The sequence below is a fragment of the Condylura cristata genome, unplaced genomic scaffold (genome assembly GCF_000260355.1).
Source record: "Condylura cristata isolate star-nosed mole 26May11 unplaced genomic scaffold, ConCri1.0 scaffold00026, whole genome shotgun sequence".
NCBI lineage: Eukaryota > Metazoa > Chordata > Mammalia > Eulipotyphla > Talpidae > Condylura > Condylura cristata.
In genome coordinates, this window is record NW_004567127.1 from 28,778,345 (window position 1) to 28,798,733 (window position 20,389).

The 20,389-nt window shown below is 48.9% G+C and overlaps 1 protein-coding gene across 1 annotated transcript in view; it reads right to left on the reverse strand.

Annotated features, from left to right (window-relative positions):
- Window positions 1-7,075: 7,075 nt before the first annotated feature.
- The window catches only part of ADRA1B (adrenoceptor alpha 1B), a 51,097-nt gene continuing 37,783 nt past the window's right edge, over window positions 7,076-20,389 (reverse strand). Inside the window, exon 2 of the mRNA XM_004689823.1 lies at window positions 7,076-8,155. Within this exon, the coding sequence (XP_004689880.1) occupies window positions 7,548-8,155 (608 nt within the window). The 3' untranslated portion in view covers window positions 7,076-7,547. The remainder of the gene's footprint in view (window positions 8,156-20,389) is intronic.

Here is a 20,389-nt window from a genome sequence, read left to right on the forward strand (position 1 = left end):
AGCAACAGTGCTTCTCAAAGTCTGTGGATGCCAGGAGCATTTGCTAAAAATGCAGACTGCTCTTCTTTCTTCAGCTGATGCCGAGGTGCTTTGTCCTTCTGAGGAAGCTAAGCTCTAGGAGGAGGGCCTCTTCATCAAGTGATGGGCACCTGCCTGCCATCCGGTGCCATGGCTTGTCTCTCAGAGCTCTGCAGCATGAACATCAATGGGGCCCTCATCTTGCCAGGGAGTGAGGTGACAGGCACAGAGGCAAAGATCAATGTCTTCATTAAAGCAGCAGGGATAACTGTTGAGCCTTTCTGGCCTGGCTTGTTTGCAAAGTTCCTGGCCAAAGCCAGCATTAGGAGTTCACCTGCACTGGAGGGGCTGGGCTGCTTGACCTGCCCCAGCAGGTAGTCCTGCCCCTTGCTCTGTGGCTGTTTGGGTTGAGAAGAAAGTAGAAACAATGAAAGAAGAATCTGAGGAGTCTGACAAACCTCTTTTGTAACATGTTCAATGAAAAGCTGAATTCTAAAAAAAAATTCAGATTCCTGGGCCTTGCCTCCCTCACTATATCAGTGGGGGTCCGGAGAGGAGGTAGATGAGATCCCTTATTTTCAGTAATCCCCTGAGTGATTCTTCTATTCTTGGAGTGTGAGAACTGACATTGTAACTCTTGGTACTTAAAACTGGCAGTTCAAATACAGATTACTGAGACCCCATCTCCTTCCAAGTTAGAATGACCCTAGTCTCCCCAGGCAGTGAGTGCTTTCTGGGGCATTAGATAGGAATAATCCAATTCAGTGGTCTTCACCTGTCAAATTCCAGGCCCTCATATGTAGTCTCCCCAAACGTATCTGAGAATCTCTGTGCATTCCTTTTCTGTCATCACTTGCATTTACACCCTAACCTGGAGGCTGCAGGAGCGAGAAGCCACAGAGTATAGCAGCTAGAGTTCCTGGTGTTCCTTGAGTTCCTTTGTCCCCAGGGCCATGTCTTAGGCGCTTCAAAATGCAGCCCAGCCAGATGGAAGTCATTCCCTCAAGTGTCATGGTGCCAAACTTGGCCTTGTTTCAAGCAAAAGGTCCTGTTTTCAATGCAGGATCAGATTTTTGACCACAGGCCCCAGAGACATCACTATCTACATTCTCAGAGCCCTTCGAGGAAGAAGGGTGCCAGAGGCCACTTCCAGTCCTTTTTGAGACTCAGTCCTGGGCTGGGGAATGGCTTCCAAAGAAAGAAAACCCAGGTCCCTGATTAGTAGTCCATGCTACTGTGGTGTAAACATTCCCATCACAGCAGGTTTTTTTTTTTTTTTAAAGATTTATTTATTTGTACATACAGAACTGGGGTACAGGCCAGAGGCTCAGGGGCGGTGAGAGGCTTCACCAGAGACAGAGTGGGGAGCAGAACAGGCAGATCGACGGAGTACACTGCTGAGGGGAGCAGCGGGCGGGTCAGGAGAGGTCTGCCACGCCATGTGGTCACCTATGGGGCAGGCGGGATGTGGTCACCTATGGGGCAGGCGGGAATCGAACTCATGCGGAAGTGGCTTTAGCTTCTCAGGGCAGTGCTTTAACCCGCTGCGCCACCAGGGAGGGCCCACAGCAGGTTTTAAGTTACCAGTGTGATGCTGCTGAATGCAGGCTGGGAAGAGATGCTTATATTCCGCCACTCAGCCTAGCACACCACTACTTGGGCCTGGTCAGCAAGCGGTTACCAAGATCGCACCCATTCTTTCATCAAACTCTGCATGAGTACTTACTATTTTCTGATCTAGGGGTCAAGAGGAAATATGAACAATCAAGTTCTTGCTGGGGCAGAATCACATCCAAATGGAGGAGACAGTCCATGAATAAAAGTATACATCACAGGTCAGCTCATGATAAAATGCCATAAAAATGGGAAAGTCAGATAGGAGCTACAGAGTGACAGATGACTAATGGGCAAGGCTTCCCTGAGGAGGTGGCAAGGGGGAGAATAAGTAGGGAACAGCTGAGAAACACCCCCAGAAGGAGGGTCCCTGGTGTGTCCTCGAGGGACACTTGTGGCTGGAGCACAGTGTGTGTGTGTGGAGGGGTTGGGGGCAGGAAGGAGTTTGGAAGAAGGGGAAGTGGGAGAGGAAGTAGGGGGAGGGGCAGGGTCACTGCTTGGAGTTGTATTGCACTGTGCCAGGCATCACTGGAGTGTTTGAGTGGGGTGCGGGTCCCTTTAATTCCAAAGGGACATTATATTAGCTGGGGATGTGGTTGCTATTGCAGTTTTCTAAAGTAGGAGCTGGGAGGTTGGCTTGGAGGCCAGGGAATAGTGCTAGAAAGAGAGAGGGTGGTGATGGTGAGAAATGGGTGATTCTAGATATCTTGTTCAACAGAGGATACATTTTGCAACAGTCACTTTTGATGACTGACATGGAGTCTGACAGCTGGAGAGAAGTCTAAGAGACTCTGGGACTTTGGGTTTCTGCAATCAGGTGTATGGTGATGCATTTATTGGGACCCGTGTGGGAAAGAGGTCAGAGGGGTGTTGAGGTTGAGATGGGATGAGAGGCTGGGCTGATGACGTAATTGGGGATTTGTCACCTTGGGGAGACAGCAGAGGATGATGTCACCAGGAACTGAAGAGTAAACCCAAGGACTGATGGGCTAGGAGCCTCTGCCTGGGAGAATGGAGGGTGGAGAAGGTTCTGGGCTGAGAATTGCTCAGTAGGGTTGTAGCTGTGTGAAAGAAGTGCTTAAACATAAAGGGGGGTGGTGGTGGGGAAAATGGGGACAAAGGGACAATAGTATGATGAAGGACAGAACTGGACTTTTATGGATAAACTTGATATAGTATATACTCATGTTGATTTATAATGATGCACAACCAAAACTTACATCATGCTATATTGCGGTGTCACTTTGCTTAAAAAAAAAGGAAAAAAAACAAGAGTGTGATCATTTGTGCCAGGGTCTCTGAGAGTGTGGGGAGATGCGGCTCAAGAGGGCCTTCCTGGTGGGGAGGTAAGAGCTAAATAAGACACGAGAAGGGGTCTCCCAAAGATGGGGAGGAGGAAGGCAGGAGTCGGGGGCTGGGGGTGGGAAGAGGCTCCAGGCAGCGGAGCCAGGAGCCAGTACCCAGTACGTGCCAAAGGCCTGAGGGGTGAGCTGGAGAGGAGGCGAGCAGGCTGGAGAGAGCAGGGGAGCAGATGGTGCCTCTGGGACCGCTCCCCACTTCCCAACACCCAAACTTCAGGCCTAGCTCACATAACCCCAACCCTTGCCTAGTCCGCCACCTCTTGCTCAGGGGCAGGTTTTTTAGGGGAAGCCCCTCTCCCCAAAAGTGTCAACTTCTTGGCTCCTCATTTCAGAAGGCAGGTTCAGTACAAGGTGGGAAAAAACTTGGAAAAATGCAAATTCTGCAGAGGAACAGCCTTCTCCTCAGGTTCGGCCTGACTAAACAATGACCACCTCTGCCGCCAGCTCATGCGGGAGTCGGCCCTGGGTCTCCACGGGGGAGTGGTGCTGTCCTACCTTTTGGTGTCCAGTGGGGGCTCTGGGTATCAGCAGCCAGGCTGGGCCCTGTTCCTCCCCGGAGGACGGATGCTCAGACCTTTGCAACCATCACCATTCTTCTCAAACCCAGGGCATCAACCATCAGCTCTGTATCCCCAAGGGTACAGTCAAAGCCTCTGCTCGGCTCGGGGTCTCTTTTTATATCCTGAGTGAGGAAGGTGGCCACGAGGTCCTGAGGTGGCTTCCATTTCTCACCCCTGTGTGCGCATGTTCTGGAGAGCCCACTTCTGCCTGTCCGGGAAGTCAGATCTGCTGAGAAGTTCAGAGCCTGGGTTCCTTGTGTCCTCTGAGAGATTTGTGGGGAAAGAATAGCTGGTGAAATTTAGGCTGTTCCATTCACTCTTCTCAACTTTCATCAGGGTTTCTAAGCCACTCCAGGGAATAAAAATGGGGTTGAGGCCCTCCCTCGTGTTGCAGTGGGGTAGGATGCAGCACTGCAAGCTGGCTGCGGCCAATGAGAGTTCGATCCTGGCCCTGGAGGTGACCACATGGCGTGGCAGACCTCTCCTGACCTGCCCGCTGCTCTTCTCAGCATTGTACTTTGTGGATCTGCCTGTTCTGCTCCCCGCTCTGTCTCTGGTGAAACCTCTCACCACCCCTACATCTCTGGCCTGTACCCCAGTTCTGTATGCATAAATAAATAAATCTTAAAAAAAAATGGGGCTGATTGCCCAAGTTCTTCCACATTTTGTGTCCTTTCACTCTGTGTGACTGAATAACCATATCCTCTAACTGACATGAAGGTGGTGGGTCTCCCAGAGGCCAGGTACCTGGTTCAGGTGGCTGCACTGGGACTTGAACTTAGATGCATTCCCCAGGCAGCTGACTCTTCTACAACTCCCCCCAACCTCCACAGAACACACCACCCTGAAATGTCCAGGATTCTATTCCAGTGACAGTCTACAAATTTGATTCAATTTCATTTTTCCTTTCAGTTTGGGTCAATGACCTGTTTGACCCAGTAGGTTCTGGGTGGTTGGAGATGATAAAGCAGGACTCCTTTGCTGCTAGTGGGCCAGTCACAGGAGAGAGAACCTGTTTGTCCCAGGGGTCTTGAGGAACCTGATGGTCCCTGGACCTGAGCCCTGTGGGATTACCTGAAGGGATTCTGCCAGGGGCAGCTGTGCAGGCCAGGATGCTCTGGGCATATTAGCCACTACTTGGCCAACTTTCTGGAAAGAGGCCAGAGGTTGCCCCTGCCTCCCTGTGCCACCTGGGTAATCCCCAAACATGATGTGTGAGGTCACTGAGCTGAGCAGCTCAGGAGATGCCCCTGGTCTTAAGTAGCTGAGGTCCAAATTATGACTGCATTTGTCTGGGGATTCATGGCTTGTTTATACCACCCTACCTCGCTGAGCCCTTTGTAATTCCCGGTGGCTGCGATGGTTATGTCTGCGGATAGATGAGAAAATGGAGGCAGGGAAGAGCTCAAGGTCTCATGGAGCCAAGGCCATATTGACTGCAAACCCCAGGCACCTGTGCCAGACTGGATAGTCCAAATCTCATTCTGGGGAGCCTTAGGGTGCCACCATTCTTAGGGCTGCACTTCTCTCAGAATCAGTAAGCCTGATAGGAGAGACTTGTGTTGCTCATACAATGTTTCCAGAGGGCTGCCCCAAACTCTTGCTTTTCTCTTGGGAACTAGTTCCCAAGAACTAGTGCTCTTTTCCTAGGCTTCCCTCTCTCTTGAGGGGGAAGAAGAGCTCTGTTCCCTGTTGAAGATGTATGCAACTCCACATGGCTCAAAGGAATATAAAGTGTGGGTGGGGAGGCAGCAGACATGCCTGAACTGTCCTAGTTCCGTATGACTTGGTCAAATCCTTTACCTCAGGCTCCCTATCTTGTAAGATGAGGGGGCTGATCCAGGTAATTCTGAAGGATGATGCTTAGTTCATGGGGTCTTTAAGAAGGGGTGAGCTCCTCAAACTGTATGAAAATGATGTAATTTTTTTGAGTGAATGTTTTTCCAGAAGGAGCATCTATAAATTTTTATCAGTCTCATGGGGATCATCAATATAGAACCTCTAGCTTCCCAGGATATTTGTTTTCTTTATAATTGTTGAGAAATCTAACTTTCTCTTTTGAAGGAGAGAGAGATTTAGGTTGCAAGAATGTTGTCCGAAAAGTTATTTGCAGAAAGGAAACAAAGACATATAAAAGAGATAAGCAGAGCTAAAACTATGGGAACTACATGGGAGCGTGAGAAACTGCGAATGAGTTGACAACGTTGTTTAAGTTCCTGGCTGCAGCCACACCTGATATACTCTATTCAACTATAGGAATAACTGTCCTTTCTCTCTTAAGCATTTTCTTTTCTTTTTTTAAAAAAATATTTATTTTTATTTATGCATATAAGAACTGAGGTTTAGGCCAGAGGTGTTGGGGGTGGGGGGTGTAAGAGCATTAACCAGAGACAGAATGGGGAGCAGAACAGGCAGATGTACTGAAATACACTGCTGAGGGGAGCAGTGGGCCAGACAGGAGAGGTCTGCTGTGCCATGTGGGTCAGCTCTCTGGCCAGGGATGGAATTCTTTCTGCAGTGGCTGATGATGGCTTGATAGTGCTGAGACTTAACCCTTTGTACCACTAGGGAGGCCCTCTTAAGCATTTTCTATTTCAATCACAAATAGAATAAATGACTGATATACTAATATTACTAAGAACACTCCTGCCATTTGAAAAATTATGAAGCTCAACACAGGAAAAGCAAATTTAGAAAAGGTTAGAGGTGGGGGGTGTTCCCTCTCATGCTTTGTTTTGAATTTCAGGGAAGAAAAGTGCTCCCTGTCTTGTTCCCCATTTTTTAATCTTTGAGCTAACAGAAAGGACTTTAGAATCAATCCTGTCATAACAGAGTTGGGAACCTAACAAGAGGAAAGTGTAAGCTGGGATGTACCTTTCTCAGGTTACATAGTAGAAGGGCTGCTGGACTGAGACTGGATCACGTTACCTTCTCTCAGGTATGTGGCACCTATCTGGGAGATTTTCCTCAGTGTTGCTTTCCCAGGCAGGTGGGCCAGTTGGCAGAGCTTAGGGGACTTCTTGAGTCCACGTGAGCTGCATAGCCACAGGGATCCGTATCTTATCCAGAAAATTCTGCAGTCTGCATTTCTTTTTCGGGTTCCCTCGACACCTGCAAACAACGGAGCCATTTGGCCTAGAGATGTGGAGGAGGTGAAGGGATTTCAGTCCACTTTTCTTCAACTGCCCCCTCCTCAAGTTCCACCCTTTCTCAGGTGACAGACAGGCCCACTCGAGGCCTGAAGTTTCAGTTAAGATTGGGGCCCTAGGGTGTCTGGGCCAGGCCAGACATTGCCACCGTCTCTGGCAGTAGGGTCAATGACAGGCAAGCAGGATTTACACACAGTCCCGGAGGTTACATTCAGCCCCTGGTAAGATTTGTTCAGCCCTTGGAGGGCAGTAAAGTCCAGGTCAGGAAAAGGGGGCTCCAACAAGGCTATTACTAAGAGGAATTGCCCAAGTGGAATGAGAAGGCAAAGCAGGACCCACCTCCCGCTCAGTTCACAAATGACTCCAAGCCGCACAGGAGAAGTGACTTTTAATGTCCAATTTGGATTCCAGCCCCACCCACGTGTCACCGGTTAGAGAAGTCCCAGGAGGAGCTGGAGAGGTCCGAAGTCCCGGGACCACGCCCGCCCACCGGCTAGGGCCGCGCACTCGCTCTGCCCACACACGCGCACATGCAGCACACACGTACACCGCACAGACACACGCACGCGTACCCACGGTTAAATACAAGTACAGAGGAACTCGTGTAGCTATGTACAGAGAGAGACGGAAACCCCGGCCGGGCGGGCGCCCCAGGCTCTCAGCATGCTCGGCCCAGCTCTCTGCGCTGTACCTGGCACCCATGCCCCTGCCAGAAAAGCAGCTGTCCCTCTCCCCGCCCCCCTCCCCCCATCCCGGGGCCCGAGCCTCGCGGGCGCCACCACGCCCCTCCCCGCCGCCCCCACGGGGCTGCAGTCCTCCCCGGTCCGGCAGGCGCGCAGGGGGTCCTAGAAGTGCCCGGGGGCCAGGGGCATGTTGCTCTTGAAGCCCGGCTGCCCGTTGGCCACGTCGGCCGCCACCTCGCAGTCCCCGTGGCCGGCGTCGCCGTCGGTGCCCGGGCTCTCCGGGTCGGCCAGGAGCTGGAAGGTGAAGAGCGGGCCTGAGTCGTGGCGGCCGCGGCGGCCGAGGGGCTCGGGCGCGGGCAGGCTCAGGAGCGCGCCCGGCGCTCGCCACTCCGGGAAGGCGCACAGCTCGACCGGCGGCGGCGCCCCGCGGCCCAGGTAGCCCGGGCTGGGCGAGGCGGAGGGCAGGGTCCGCTGGCTGCCGCTCAGGCAGCTGCCGTTGTCGTCCAGCGAGTCCTTGCGCGACTGCGAGCGCTCCAGCGAGCCGCCGCGCGTCCACGGACGGTAGGTGTAGGCGCAGCCGCCCAGGCGGCGGCGGCGGCGGCGGCGGCGGCCGCCGCGGCACTGGCACCCCAGGATGCGCAGGAAGGCGCGCTTGAACTCCTTGCTGGAGCACGGGTAGATGATGGGGTTGAGGCAGCTGTTGAAGTAACCCAGCCAGAACACCACCTTGAACACGGCGTCGGGGGGCTTCAGGGTGGAGAACAGGGAGCCTGCAGGGGGCGGGGTGGGCACGGGCAGAAAGACAGACAGCAGTTTGTGAGTAGTCAAACCTCTCCTGGCTGCACCGCCTGAGGAAGGACCACTGACGCCTTTCTGGCCACCAGATCTTTGCCCAGGAGCTTGCACCGCCTAGCGCAAAAGCCTGGAGTACTGATACATAGGGCCAACCTATACTCCCCCTGCTCCGGCTGAGCAGCCTCTGAGTACCTGTATAGACTTCCCAGGGCCAGCACTCACCACTTTCTACCCAAGTGACAGGCATCATCACCCACCAGTGCACATCTCTTTGGGTTAGAGGCCACGCACTGGCACTTTATTATTTCATCCGTCCCCAATCGCCATGAAGAAGATGCTGACCATTTCCGTGGCAAATATGAGATTATTAAAGACCACATGAAGAAGGTAAACTTGAAAGGTAAAAGGAGACCATGTAAAGGACTTTTTTTTTTTTGACCCAGAGGTAAAGCAAAACGACAGTTCAAAAAGATAAACAGGAGGGAACAGTCAGAGGAAATGTTTTCATCGTCTAAGGTAGTGTCTAAGACTGGTGTCTGCAAATGAAGGAGAAAAAGACAGTGTTCCCACTGGAAGCCTGGGGAAGGAAAAGGAAAAGGCAATTTACCAAACAGGAAATGGGTGGGCTGAGGCACATGTAACAAATGCTCAAAATAGGAGGTAGCGAAATAGCTGAAATGAAAGGCATAAAGAAATATAACTGGCAAAAATCAGGAGGCTAGGTAGTGCCAACTATCAGCAGACATTCTGGAGAAGACTCTGTAGTGCCAACTATCAGCAGACATTCTGGAGAAGACTCTGTATCGCTTGATCTCATTCAATTTATACACTTCATTTGACCCAGCAATTCTGCTCCAAGGTACAGGCCAAAGAATTTTCACTGAGGCCCATAAGGAGACATACATGAGCATGCTTAGGGCAGTGTTTTTTTTTTTCTTTCTTTTTTAAGATTTATTTATTTACTCATACAGAACTGGGGTACAGACCAGAGATACGGAGGGTAGGAGGAGCCACCAGAGACAGAGTGGGGAGCAGAACAGGTAGACTGTCCAAGTACACTGCTGAGGGGAGCAGCGGGTGGGTCAAGAGAGGTCTGCCGCGCCATGTGGTCACCTCCGGGGCAGGCGGGGATCGAACTCATGCAGAAGTGGCTTAAGCTTCTTAGAGCTGTGCTTTAACCTGCTGCGCCACCAGGGAGGGCCCACGGCAGTGTTGTTTATAGTGTCAACGATTTAGAGAAAACCTCGGTGCCTCTTACTGGGGATCATGGAGTGGTAGAGTGGGCTAGAGCCACGGCCTGGTGATTATGCAGCCTTTAGAGACTCAGACAACATATCGTATATATAGCAGTGAGAAAGGATCTTAAATACATCATGAAAATAGTAGGAATGAGAATGAGATTTAAAACTATTTAAGCAGCAGGCCAAACAACTTTCATATACATGTCAAATATAGATGGGGTGCCTGAGGGTGGAGGCAGATGGCAATGGAATGGGAAGTGGGAATCAAAGGAAGTATGCCAATAATATGAGAAAGAGACCTGGCTGAGACCAATGGTCACGAGGTGTTATATATCAAGAAACATGACTGACTCAGCCCTCAGAATTTGCAGTCCAAAACCAGTTTAAGCTAATATAAAGTTAAAAACTATTTATTTTAGAAAAAAGAAATCCTCTTTTTGTACACTGTTGGAGGAATGTAGACTGGCCTAGCCATATGAAAGCAATATGAAAATATTAAAAATAGACCTGCCATATGATTCAGCAATCTCACTCCTAGAAAAACACTAATTCACAGGTAAATAAGCCTTCCTTTGTTCTCTGCAGCACTATTTACAATAGCCAAATAATGGAAAAACCTAAGTACCCAATGACATATAGAAGAAGATCTAGGCTATATACACAATGGAATACCATGCAGCTATAAAAAATACAAACTTTGGCCATATGTGATGACATGATGGAACTGGGAAGGAAAATACTAAGTAAAATAAATAGGAAGGAGAAAGACAGATAGCAGATGAAATAGAAACAAAACAAAGGGTCAGATAAAGCTAAATCAATAGCAAACCCTGAGGATCTGACTAATTGAGGCTACCAGAGTGGAAGGGGGAAAGTGAGGATAGAGAGCAAAGTGTGGAGGGGGCACAATAAACTGTGGTAGAGGATTATGGGGGCCTTCGTAGTGGGTGTGGTATGGTAAAGTACATCTGAAGAAGTGTGATCCTCTATCTCTGAATCATATAAAGTGTTATAAACCAATGTTACCTAGAAAAAAAAGTCAATTATTTCTATTTTAAATGTAAGGCAACTGTTACCTAAGGAAGCTCAGTCACATACCATGTATGACCTGCCCACATCACACAACATGTTAGACAATATAGGGGGGATTTTACTGAATTCTGATTGGATACAAAATGTTTTTTTTAAATGCTATTTTTAAACAGATTTATTTATTAAAGCATGCAGAATTGGGGTACAGGCCAGAGGTGCAGGGGTGGTGAGAAGATTCATCAGAGACACAGTGGGGAGCAGAACAAGCAGATTCACTTAAATACACTGCTGAGGGGAGCAATGGGCAGGTCAGGAGAGGTCTGCCACACCATGGTTGGTCACCCCCCTGACAGGGGATTGAACTCATGCTGAAGTGGCTTTAGCTTTGTAGTGCTGTGCTTTAACCCGCTGCGCCACCAGGGAGGGCCTGTGTTTTTTAAATGCTATTAATAATCCCCTGTGTGGAAAGTGAGGAGACATAAAAAAGTAAAAATGTATTTAAAAGGCACACACAGACCCACAGTGTTGAGGAGTCACAGTTGGGTACATAAACTTTCAGGCCCTTTTTTCCTATTGTATCTACACATTTTACATTTTCAAAATGGGATGACAGGATACAGAACATTTTGTAACTTCAAATCATGTCCCTAACCTGGCACTTCTCCTGCAGTACAGTGACTTTGCTGTTCCTGTCTTATCTCTTCTGTTAGATTGTGAGCTTCCCAAAGACTTGGTTGTTTGGATCCTTTAGTCAAAGGAAGAACACAAGCCTAGAATACTGTCTGAATGGGAGGGATCTTAGCAACCACAAAGTCCAGCCTCCTTAATTTTCAGATGGAGACAATGACAACCAGAGAATGGCTGAATACCCCACAGGTGGCCGCACAGCTGCCTTAAGAATCCCTAGCTTTGGGGTCCTCCCTGGTGGTGCAAAGGTTAAACACAGTCCGAAGCCACTGTAGCATGAGTTCCATTCTCAGCCAGGGAGGTGACCCACAGGGCGCCATCAGACTTCTGACCTGCCCGCTGCTCCCCTCAGCACTGTCTTTCAGAATATCTGCCTGTTCTGCTCCCTGCTCTGTCTCTGGTGAATCTACCACCCCCACCCCACACCGCTGACCTGTAGCCCATTTCTTGTATGCATAAATAAATAAATCTTAAAAAGAAAGAAAGAAAGAAAGAATTCCTAGCTTTGACCACATACTTTACCTTCTTGGTTATTTGAAGAGGACCCTATTGTCCGGGAGCTTCCTACTTCTCTGTTTGGCAACCCAGAGCTGGTGACTGTGCTTCAGGAATAGGACTAGCCAGAGAAGAGTTAAACTTGGAAAGAAAAAAATAAATGCTAACCTAAGTACAGTTCTTCACTCAACTCTGGGGCAAATATGGGTTTGGGCGACCAACTGTGGTTTGCGGTGGACAAGCTGGATTAGCGCGCCACCTGGTGGTCAGATTTGTGACGGGGCTGCACGTGAGGTTTGCGCCTCCTGATGTGAGCACTGTTTTGGATGAAGATGCCAGGAAGGCCCTTCTGAAATCAAATAGGGCGTGTGCGATGTCTCTGTCCACAGGGGTGACCTTATTTTGGGGCACTCCGCCTAAAGGGTCCCGTGGGGAGTTGCATGGGGATGCTTGCTGAAGACAAACCCATAATTGTGCTGGCCACACCTATTGGAAAGGAGGCAGCACGTGACCACCCGGATGCAGCCCAAGAGATGGACTCTCTTAAGGACACACAAGCAGCAGTGATACTAACAACTCATGCTCATCAGAACCAAAACAATCCATAAAATGTAGTGAAAATGCCCTTCAAGGAGAGGAACCAAAGTTAACAATTTTGTTTTTAATCCTTTCCTTTTAGATTTTTTTTTAAATGGGATCTTACACAAACCTTTCCCCAGATTGCATTTTCACATAGAATATGCAGAATATATGCCTAGAATATATATGCTGTCCTCAGTTAATGTGTTTTTGAAAACTGAAGGTATATGGCATCCTTGCATCCTGCAAGCCTACCAACATCATTCTTCTCGTTCTGCATTACCTTTAGTATGTTTCTTTAGACATAATACTCTACTATACTTAATAGACTGTGTATAGTGTAAACATGTCTTTATATGCACTGGGAAACCAAACAATTCCTGTGACTGTCTCTGGCGGCTTCACTTTATTGTGGAGTCTATCTGAGGTGTGGGCATATAAGACGTTGACCCTTTTGAGACACTGTACCCTACCAACTGGATACAGAGTAATCTATATAGTACTTTCCTGGTGGTGTACAATTTCTGGTTGTTGTGAACTGCAGAAGTGTGCTTTTCCCATGTTTGGGTGTCTCCCAGGATACATGTCCCCCAGGAGGAAGCACGGGGTTAGTTCCACACTGCAGCGCAGACACCAGCTCAGATTCTTTCTCAACTGTGATGCTGCCCCCCATCCGCACCCCCACTGCTCAGAGCTGGCACAGTGTTGTAATCTTTGTGTGTCTGGAAGCTGAATGATGCTGTTGCTCTCTTGCTTGTTTGCATTCCACACACTTTATTTTGTCCTCCTGTGGACCCCACCCTTGGTGAAGAGCCTCGGTGACTAGTGACAGGGAGTCCCTTTCGGTTAGAACCAGTCTCTTGAGCATAAATCCTATTTATCTTCACCTGGAGCCATGTGACCTGGGGCATACTTCACCCAGCCTTGGCCTTGGTTCCCCATCAAGCTAATAAGAATCGTGTACCTCTGGGTTGCCATGGGATCAAGCAAGATAAAACCTGTACAATCCTGTGTACTGGGTGCATGCCCCAATTGGCATTAATATCATTGAACCAAATAATCATGGTTATTCTCATAAGTCACTGATAGGGTTGAAAATCCAAACATAGCGACCTATGTTCGGAAGTCTGATGTACCATTTTGGTGAAGTTGCTTTCCTTTTCTAAGCCTTAGCTTCCCTCCATTAGTGGAGTGGTTTTGATCGGGATCCTCGCCAGCCTTGAAATTCAGTCTTTCTGAATCCAGAGGTTAGAAACCTTGTCCAGACTGCCAGCATGCCTGCCTCTCCAGACCCACCACAGGGGGGCAGTGTAGTTCAGGGACCCAGCCTGGGCCAGCTTAGATTCCTCACATACTTGGACTCTCTCTGCCCTCCAGCAACCAGCTGCACAGCAGGGCCCTGTTTGCTACATTCCCTGCCCTGTGAGAGCCAAGAAACGGCAGTTAATTAGGGAAGGTGCTGAGCCTCTCTGGAATGGAGGAAATTTGGGGGCAGCAATCTCTTTCTCTAGGCACCCAAACAGACCTTGGGGGGAGGGGCAGGACTAAGCTGCCAGAAAAATGTGGTTCCTGGAAGGCCTGTGCTTTCTGCAGGAAGTTGAGGCTGTGCAGAAATTTCTGAAGAGGCCACTAACTCCCAGAGCGCGCCCCCCAGCCTGTCTCTACTGCTCTTGCTCAGGCCATGACCTCACACTCTGGGGCTGCTCTGCCAGGCCTGGGAAACCGCCTTCATTAGCAGAAGGTCAGCTGGTGAAAAGGCAGAGGGACTGTCAGGCCCTGTCAGAGGGTCATTTGTTTAATGCCATAAACATTTATCCAGCTTAGAAGTTAGGGATCTGCTCCACCGGCCCAGAAGGTAGACATGTTTACAGCCTGCACGAGCTTGGAGAAGCCATCTGAGCTCCTGGAAGGTGGGGACGGTGGCATGTCTGTTCTGGAGGGGAGGTGAGGGGCTCAGGTGGAGTATGGGCCTGGCACCTCAACCCCTCTGACAAGCATAACTTTTCAGACTCCTTAGATTCTCCTGTTGCTACTGGAGGGCTGCTGTTCCTACAGATCTTGCTATGACAGAGATGGGGATGAGGGAGAAGAAAGTGAGATTCCCAGGGCTGCCAGTCTCAGCTTACTGCTCTTTCCAACATAGGCCCAAGAATGGACTCCAGGTCTTTCTTGACTTTGTTGAAATTGCATGTGGTAGCCACATGTTTTCTCAGAGAGGATCCTTGGCAGCCATGATGGGCTGGAGGGGGCTGCCATCCCCAAGGGGCTGAGCACATGCCCCCCTCAAGACTAAGGCCCCCTAAGAACCCATATGATTCTCCCATCTGACCACCAGTAACTTAGAGCTTTTCTAGAAATCAACTCACTTTTGGTATCTCAATTTTTCTTAAAAGGAAGATTTCTAGGGCCTTCCCTGGTGGCGTAGTGGGTTAAAGCACAGCACTAAGAAGTCAAAGCCACTTCCCCATGAGTCCAATCCCTGCCTGCCCTGGAGGTGACCACATGGCGAGGCAGACCTCTCCTGGCCCGCCCGCTGCTCCCCTCAGCAGTGTACTTCGTTGGTTTGCCTGCTCTGCTCCCCACTCTGTGTCCAGTGAATCTTCTCACAGCCCCTGCACCTCTGGCCTGTACGCCAGTTCTGTATGCATAAATAAATAAATGTTAAAAAAAGGGAAGATTTCTATTTTAAACCTTCATTATTGGCTATAAATAGAACACCTTGATAGAGAAAAGTAAGGTCTCAGTATCCCTAGATGACTCTGACAGTGGGGCCCTGAGGCCTGCTCTCTCTTTTTCCCAGGGGGAGATGGGTGAGCAGGGTGAGGGGCGTGAAAGTTGCTGGACCTGAGTGGACCGGGATCAGAAGGAAGGATCAGAAGACAATGGACAATGGATACTTTTCTGAAAAGTGCGCCCAAGCCCAGGCTACACTAATACTTGCCAGTGACTCTCCGATGGACCGAGTACACGCCTCGGACGTCACATGTCACTGTCATTTCAGGCTATCTGTGTTCACCCAGCCCTGTGGTGAAGTCCAACAGGAAGACCTGGTCATGTCACTTAAGGACCGGGATCCCTTGCATAGAGTGTACTTGCACAGCTGACGGTCCGCTCCACACCCAACCCGTATCTAGAGACCCTCGTGGGATGAACACCTGGGAGACACCGTGTTCTAGAGCCCAGGCCACCGCAATCAGCAGCTACTGTGACAGAGCAAGTTACAGGAATTTTTTCAGCTTCCTACTGCAGATAGAAGGTATGTTTCCACTCTACAGTTGTCTGTTAAATGTGCAATAACCTTATGCCTAAAAGAACATGATAATACCTTAGTTGATGACTACTTAATTGCTAAAAAATGTGATATGGAGATACCATTGAGCACATGATGCTGGTAAATGGACGAAAATCTGCAGAGTGTGGTGAAGCGAGGTGTTCGGCCTGCTCTTGATTGAAAGTCATTAGTCGGTGGCATATGCTTAGTGGGGGAAGCCTGGGCTTGAGACCCTTAGATTTCTCGGGTGTTCTTGGTAGCCTCTTCTGAGGCTGTTGAAGCAGGTCAAGTAAGGCAATCTGTATGGAAGGGCTGGGAGGGTTGGAAGCTGTGTGCTTGGCAGTGCACCCGGTAGCTGGTGGAGGCTAAGGGGCAGAGATCTTTGTCTCTGGGGACCTGTGTGTCCCTCTAGGAGGGCCAGGTAGAGGGATCACGGTGTAGCAGGGTGAATGGCAGTGCTGAACAGCATCCACCCAGGGAGAGCCGAACATCACCCTTAAGTTGCCAGGGAATGAATCTGACAGTGGAAACCGGGTCTGAACCCTCTGGGACCCCACCTCCCCCCTCCAAAGCCATAGGCATCAACAAATACAAGATCACTCATTCTAAGCAACAGAGATGCTGTTCATGGCAGCACTGTTGACAGCATCCAGGCTTTGGAGACGACCTATGTGCCCACTGACAGAGCAGCAGATAAAGGTGTGGTTTGTATACACAATGGCACTACTCAGTCATAGAAAGGTGAGCTCTTGCTACCTGTGAAAACATGGATGGAAATGGAGGGGGTGCTGCTACGTGAAATAAGCCCAAAGGAGAGAGACAAATACTGGATGACTGCACTCATCTGTGGAACACAGAGAAACAAAGAAACTGACAAAACTGAACCAAAACAAACCCTAGAGATATGACTGAAGAACTGAAGTTACCAGAGCAGGAGGGGAGGTGGGGAGAAGGGCACGGGGGGGGAGGGCCCTCCCTGGTGGCACAGCAGGTTAAAGCGCAGCACTATGAAGCGGTCCGCAGCCACTGCAGCATGAGTTCGATTCCTGGCCAGGGGGGTGACCCACATGATGCGGCAGATCTCTCCTGACCTGCCCACTGCTCCCCTCAGCAGTGTATTTCAGTACATCTGCCTGTTCTGCCTTCCTGCTCTCTGGTGAGTTCTCTCACCACCTCCCACCCCAGCACCTCTGGCCTATACCCAGTTTTTGTATGTATAAGTAAATAAATCTTAAAAAAAATGTGGGTGCTTTGATGGTGGGTATGGCACAGTACCATTCAGCTGAGGAAGTATGACACTCTAGCCCTAACTCACAAATAGCGCTGTCAACCAATGTTGCCTCAATAAAGAAAAACACAAAACCAAAACCAAAACCACCAGTCTGTGGGCTAGTTACCACCACTTCACAAGCTCAGGCGCTTGCTCTGGTCGAGCCACAGGGCCAACATGGAACCATCTTTACCCAGTTACCCGTCTGCCATCGCTCATCCTAGGACAGCTTCCTGCACAACTTTAGGGTAGCCAGTCACACCTCTGGTGACTGTCCAACCTGCCTGTGCCTGCTGGGGCCTGTAGACACTCATGGGAGCAGAGGGTCATTGCTGCTGGAGGTGCCAGTGTTGGGCTTACAACTAGGCAGCCGCCTGCAGAAGCTCTATCGCTCCAGTAACAGCTCTCGGGGAGGAGGGTGGCCTGCTAATACACAGAGGGCTGGAAGGCAGCCAGGGGAGGAAGTAAGGAAACATCAACGGTGTTTATCCTCAGGTGGCAGAATGAGGGGTGAGTTTCCCCTGCCTGTGCTTTTCGGTGTTTTCCAGAATGTTCTCCATAAACATGAATGACTGTTGTAACTGGGCAAAAGCCAATGGATATTATTCATTATTCGTAAATCCCTCAAAAGATACTTGTTTATTAGGTTGTTGTTATGTCCACCAGCGTTCTTATGTTCTCTTTCATTTGACCTCCATAACAGCTCTGAGCTGAGAGGGGTTCTCCCTACATTTAGACTAGGACACGTAGGCTTGATGGGCAGGTGGCAGGGCCCAGAATCGGGCAAAGCGAAAGGTTTGAAATGAGAGCTCTTACTAAACCTTGTAGCCGCACTGTTAGGTCCTGATGTGCTCCCTGCGTTCACCCCTTACTGTGGGACAAAAAGAAGTTCATTTAATTCCTCATGTGTTCTTGTATCCATAGGCTTTCACTTAAGTGGGTGAAGGAAAGACCAGCAGGTGGGCTCAGGAGTGCAGGGAGGCAGTGATACGTAAAGCATCAGGTATCAGGCTGAGGGTCTTGAGGGGCCAGAGGGCAACATCTCTCTGGACTCAGGCAGAATATACTATAAACTATATAATATATACACACAATATAATATACACAATATACTATACACTATATACTATATATACACAATATACTACATACTATACATACATAATATAATATATATATATAATATATATTCACAGAATATAAATGATTTAACATTTTTCATGAACATTAGTCAATGACCTCCAGGGAGCTGGAGGGTGGGAAAATTGTTTTGATGAGCTTGTCAATAGAGGGGACTTCTTTTCCATGCAGGTCTTGTTAGGAATGTTTGCCTACACCTAGTCAAGCCCTGTCTCTCCAGCTGAAACAACCTGGCACAGTAAGAACTCAAATATTAAAATTGTTGCTAATTCTTTCAGCATGGCTTTATAAAGGAGGTTTCCTTTCAATTTGGAAATTCCCTTTGAGGTTTTTCCATTTTCTTTTGCCATTTAATCCTGGATTAAAATCATAAAATTGTCCAGCAAATATATTTGAGGCCAGTAGACCCATACTGAGTTTCCAAGCAAACGCTGAAAACAATGATAATCAGAGAACTAGGAATAGGAACTAGAAAGAAGTTTCTGGGGACCAACCTGACAAACCTTGGCTCAGTCCATCTCCCAGCAGCCCTCTCACAACTGAATCTCATTTTACAGATGAGGAAACCAAGGTCTAGGAGATTAACAAACTCACAAGTCTAATAAATTGGCACAGCTAGGATTAACGTTGAACTCGGAAGCCCAAGTTCTTCCTCACTGTAAAATAATAAGAGAAAGAAGCATCTATCAATTTCCTTGAACACCAGGCACTTTTTTTCTGTCAAAGCTCTTTATCTGAACCTAAAACACGGCATGTATCACTTTCTACCTTGAATTACATTTGCTTAAGGCTATGTGCCTCATCTTTTCTGGTTAGCAGTGAACTTCTAGAAATCAGAGTTGTTATCTATTTTCTCTTTCTTTTCCCGGAGCCTAGCACAGTGCCTGACACGTGACCTGTTCTCAGTCCATATAGGCTACATGAGAACCAATAGTAGAGAAACAATACAACTGCAATCTGCTAGCCCTTGACAAGACTATTGAGAGGTTCCTAGATGCATGGTGTGGATGTCATTTGAGTGTGTGTTAGAAATGCAGAATCTCAGGGACCCAGAGAATCGGAATTTACTTTTTAAAAAATGCCGAGGTGAGAAGCCTGTTTTAGCCCACAGTACAATTTTATTTTTAAGATTGTTTTTCTGGGTATTTTGGGATTCACAGATGAGCAAAGGCTGGGCTGAGAGCCACCACACCATGGGACTGACTTGCTTGCCCCAAGCCTCCAGAGGCCCCGGCAGTTTATAGGATAAAGTTCAAACTGCTCGTGCTGGAATCAAAGACCTGCTCAACTTGGCTGTGATGGTCTGAGTCTTCGCAACATGCTTGGTGGTGGCTGGCTCCCTTCCCTGTATCCATGCTCTCTGCTGGCCAGGCCTCCCTACTCCTCTCCCCTTCTCCTTTCCAGGCCAGGCTTCTCATAAGCACAGCCCATCACGTGCGGCTTCTTCTGACATGAAGGGCTTAGAACAGAGCTGAGACGCTCACACCTTACCTAACAGCACCCAAGGAGGGGCCGGTGGGAGGGCTTTGTCATTCTCAATTGACAGATGTGGAAATGGAGTCTGTGAGTGAATGGAACTCCCCCCAAACCATATGGCTATTCGGCAATAAAGATGACATTTAAATCCAAAGTAGCCTGGTCCCAAGCTCGGCGGTTTCACCTCCAGTTTCTTAAAACATGTCTGACCTGGGAGTGGAGGGTGGAGAAGGCTAATTGCTTACTTGTTATTTTAGTACTATCTTTAAACAGCTTATCTGGACATTAGAACACAAAAATGTAGCTAGAAAATCTAGCTAGAATTTTGGTCCCTCTGTCTTGGTGTTCTTAGTCTGACAATGCCAGCTGTGTATGTAACTTTTAGCACTAGATCATCTTGGGGTTGGCAGACCCACTGCATCCCATCATAGGCTCCCAGATGGTGTCAGGTCAACTCCTGCTACCCTGTCCACAGATTTCGGGCCTAACAGCTGCCCCTTGTTTACAAGTTCCCTGAGGCCAATCTCACTGGTCTGGGCTTCTGTCACATCTAACCTAGAGCCAGGCTTGCAGTGACTGTGTGACCAAATGGTTGAGCACAGTCCCCTCGTTGTGTGCCTGGTTGGGGTGGGGTCAGTGGAGGTGACTCTCTTGCTTGTACTGTGCTGCCTTCATTTTGGCGCAAGGAGTTAAGTCTTAGCACCATCAAGCAATTGGCAGCCACTGTGACATGAATTTGATCCCACATGGCACAGCAAACCTCTCCTGTCTCACCCACTGCTCTCCTCTGCAGTGTATTTCAGTAGATCTGCCTGTTCTGCTTCCTATTCTGTCTCAGGTGAATCCTTTCAATCCCTAGCACCTCTGGCCCACACTTCAGCTCTTGTATGCATAAACAAATATATCTTTTTATTTATTTATTTATTTTATAACAGTTTATTTTTACATCATTTTGTACATTTCCCCCCCCATCTCAATTGTAATCCCCAAGGGTTTCCCATCACCAAGTCACCCGTGT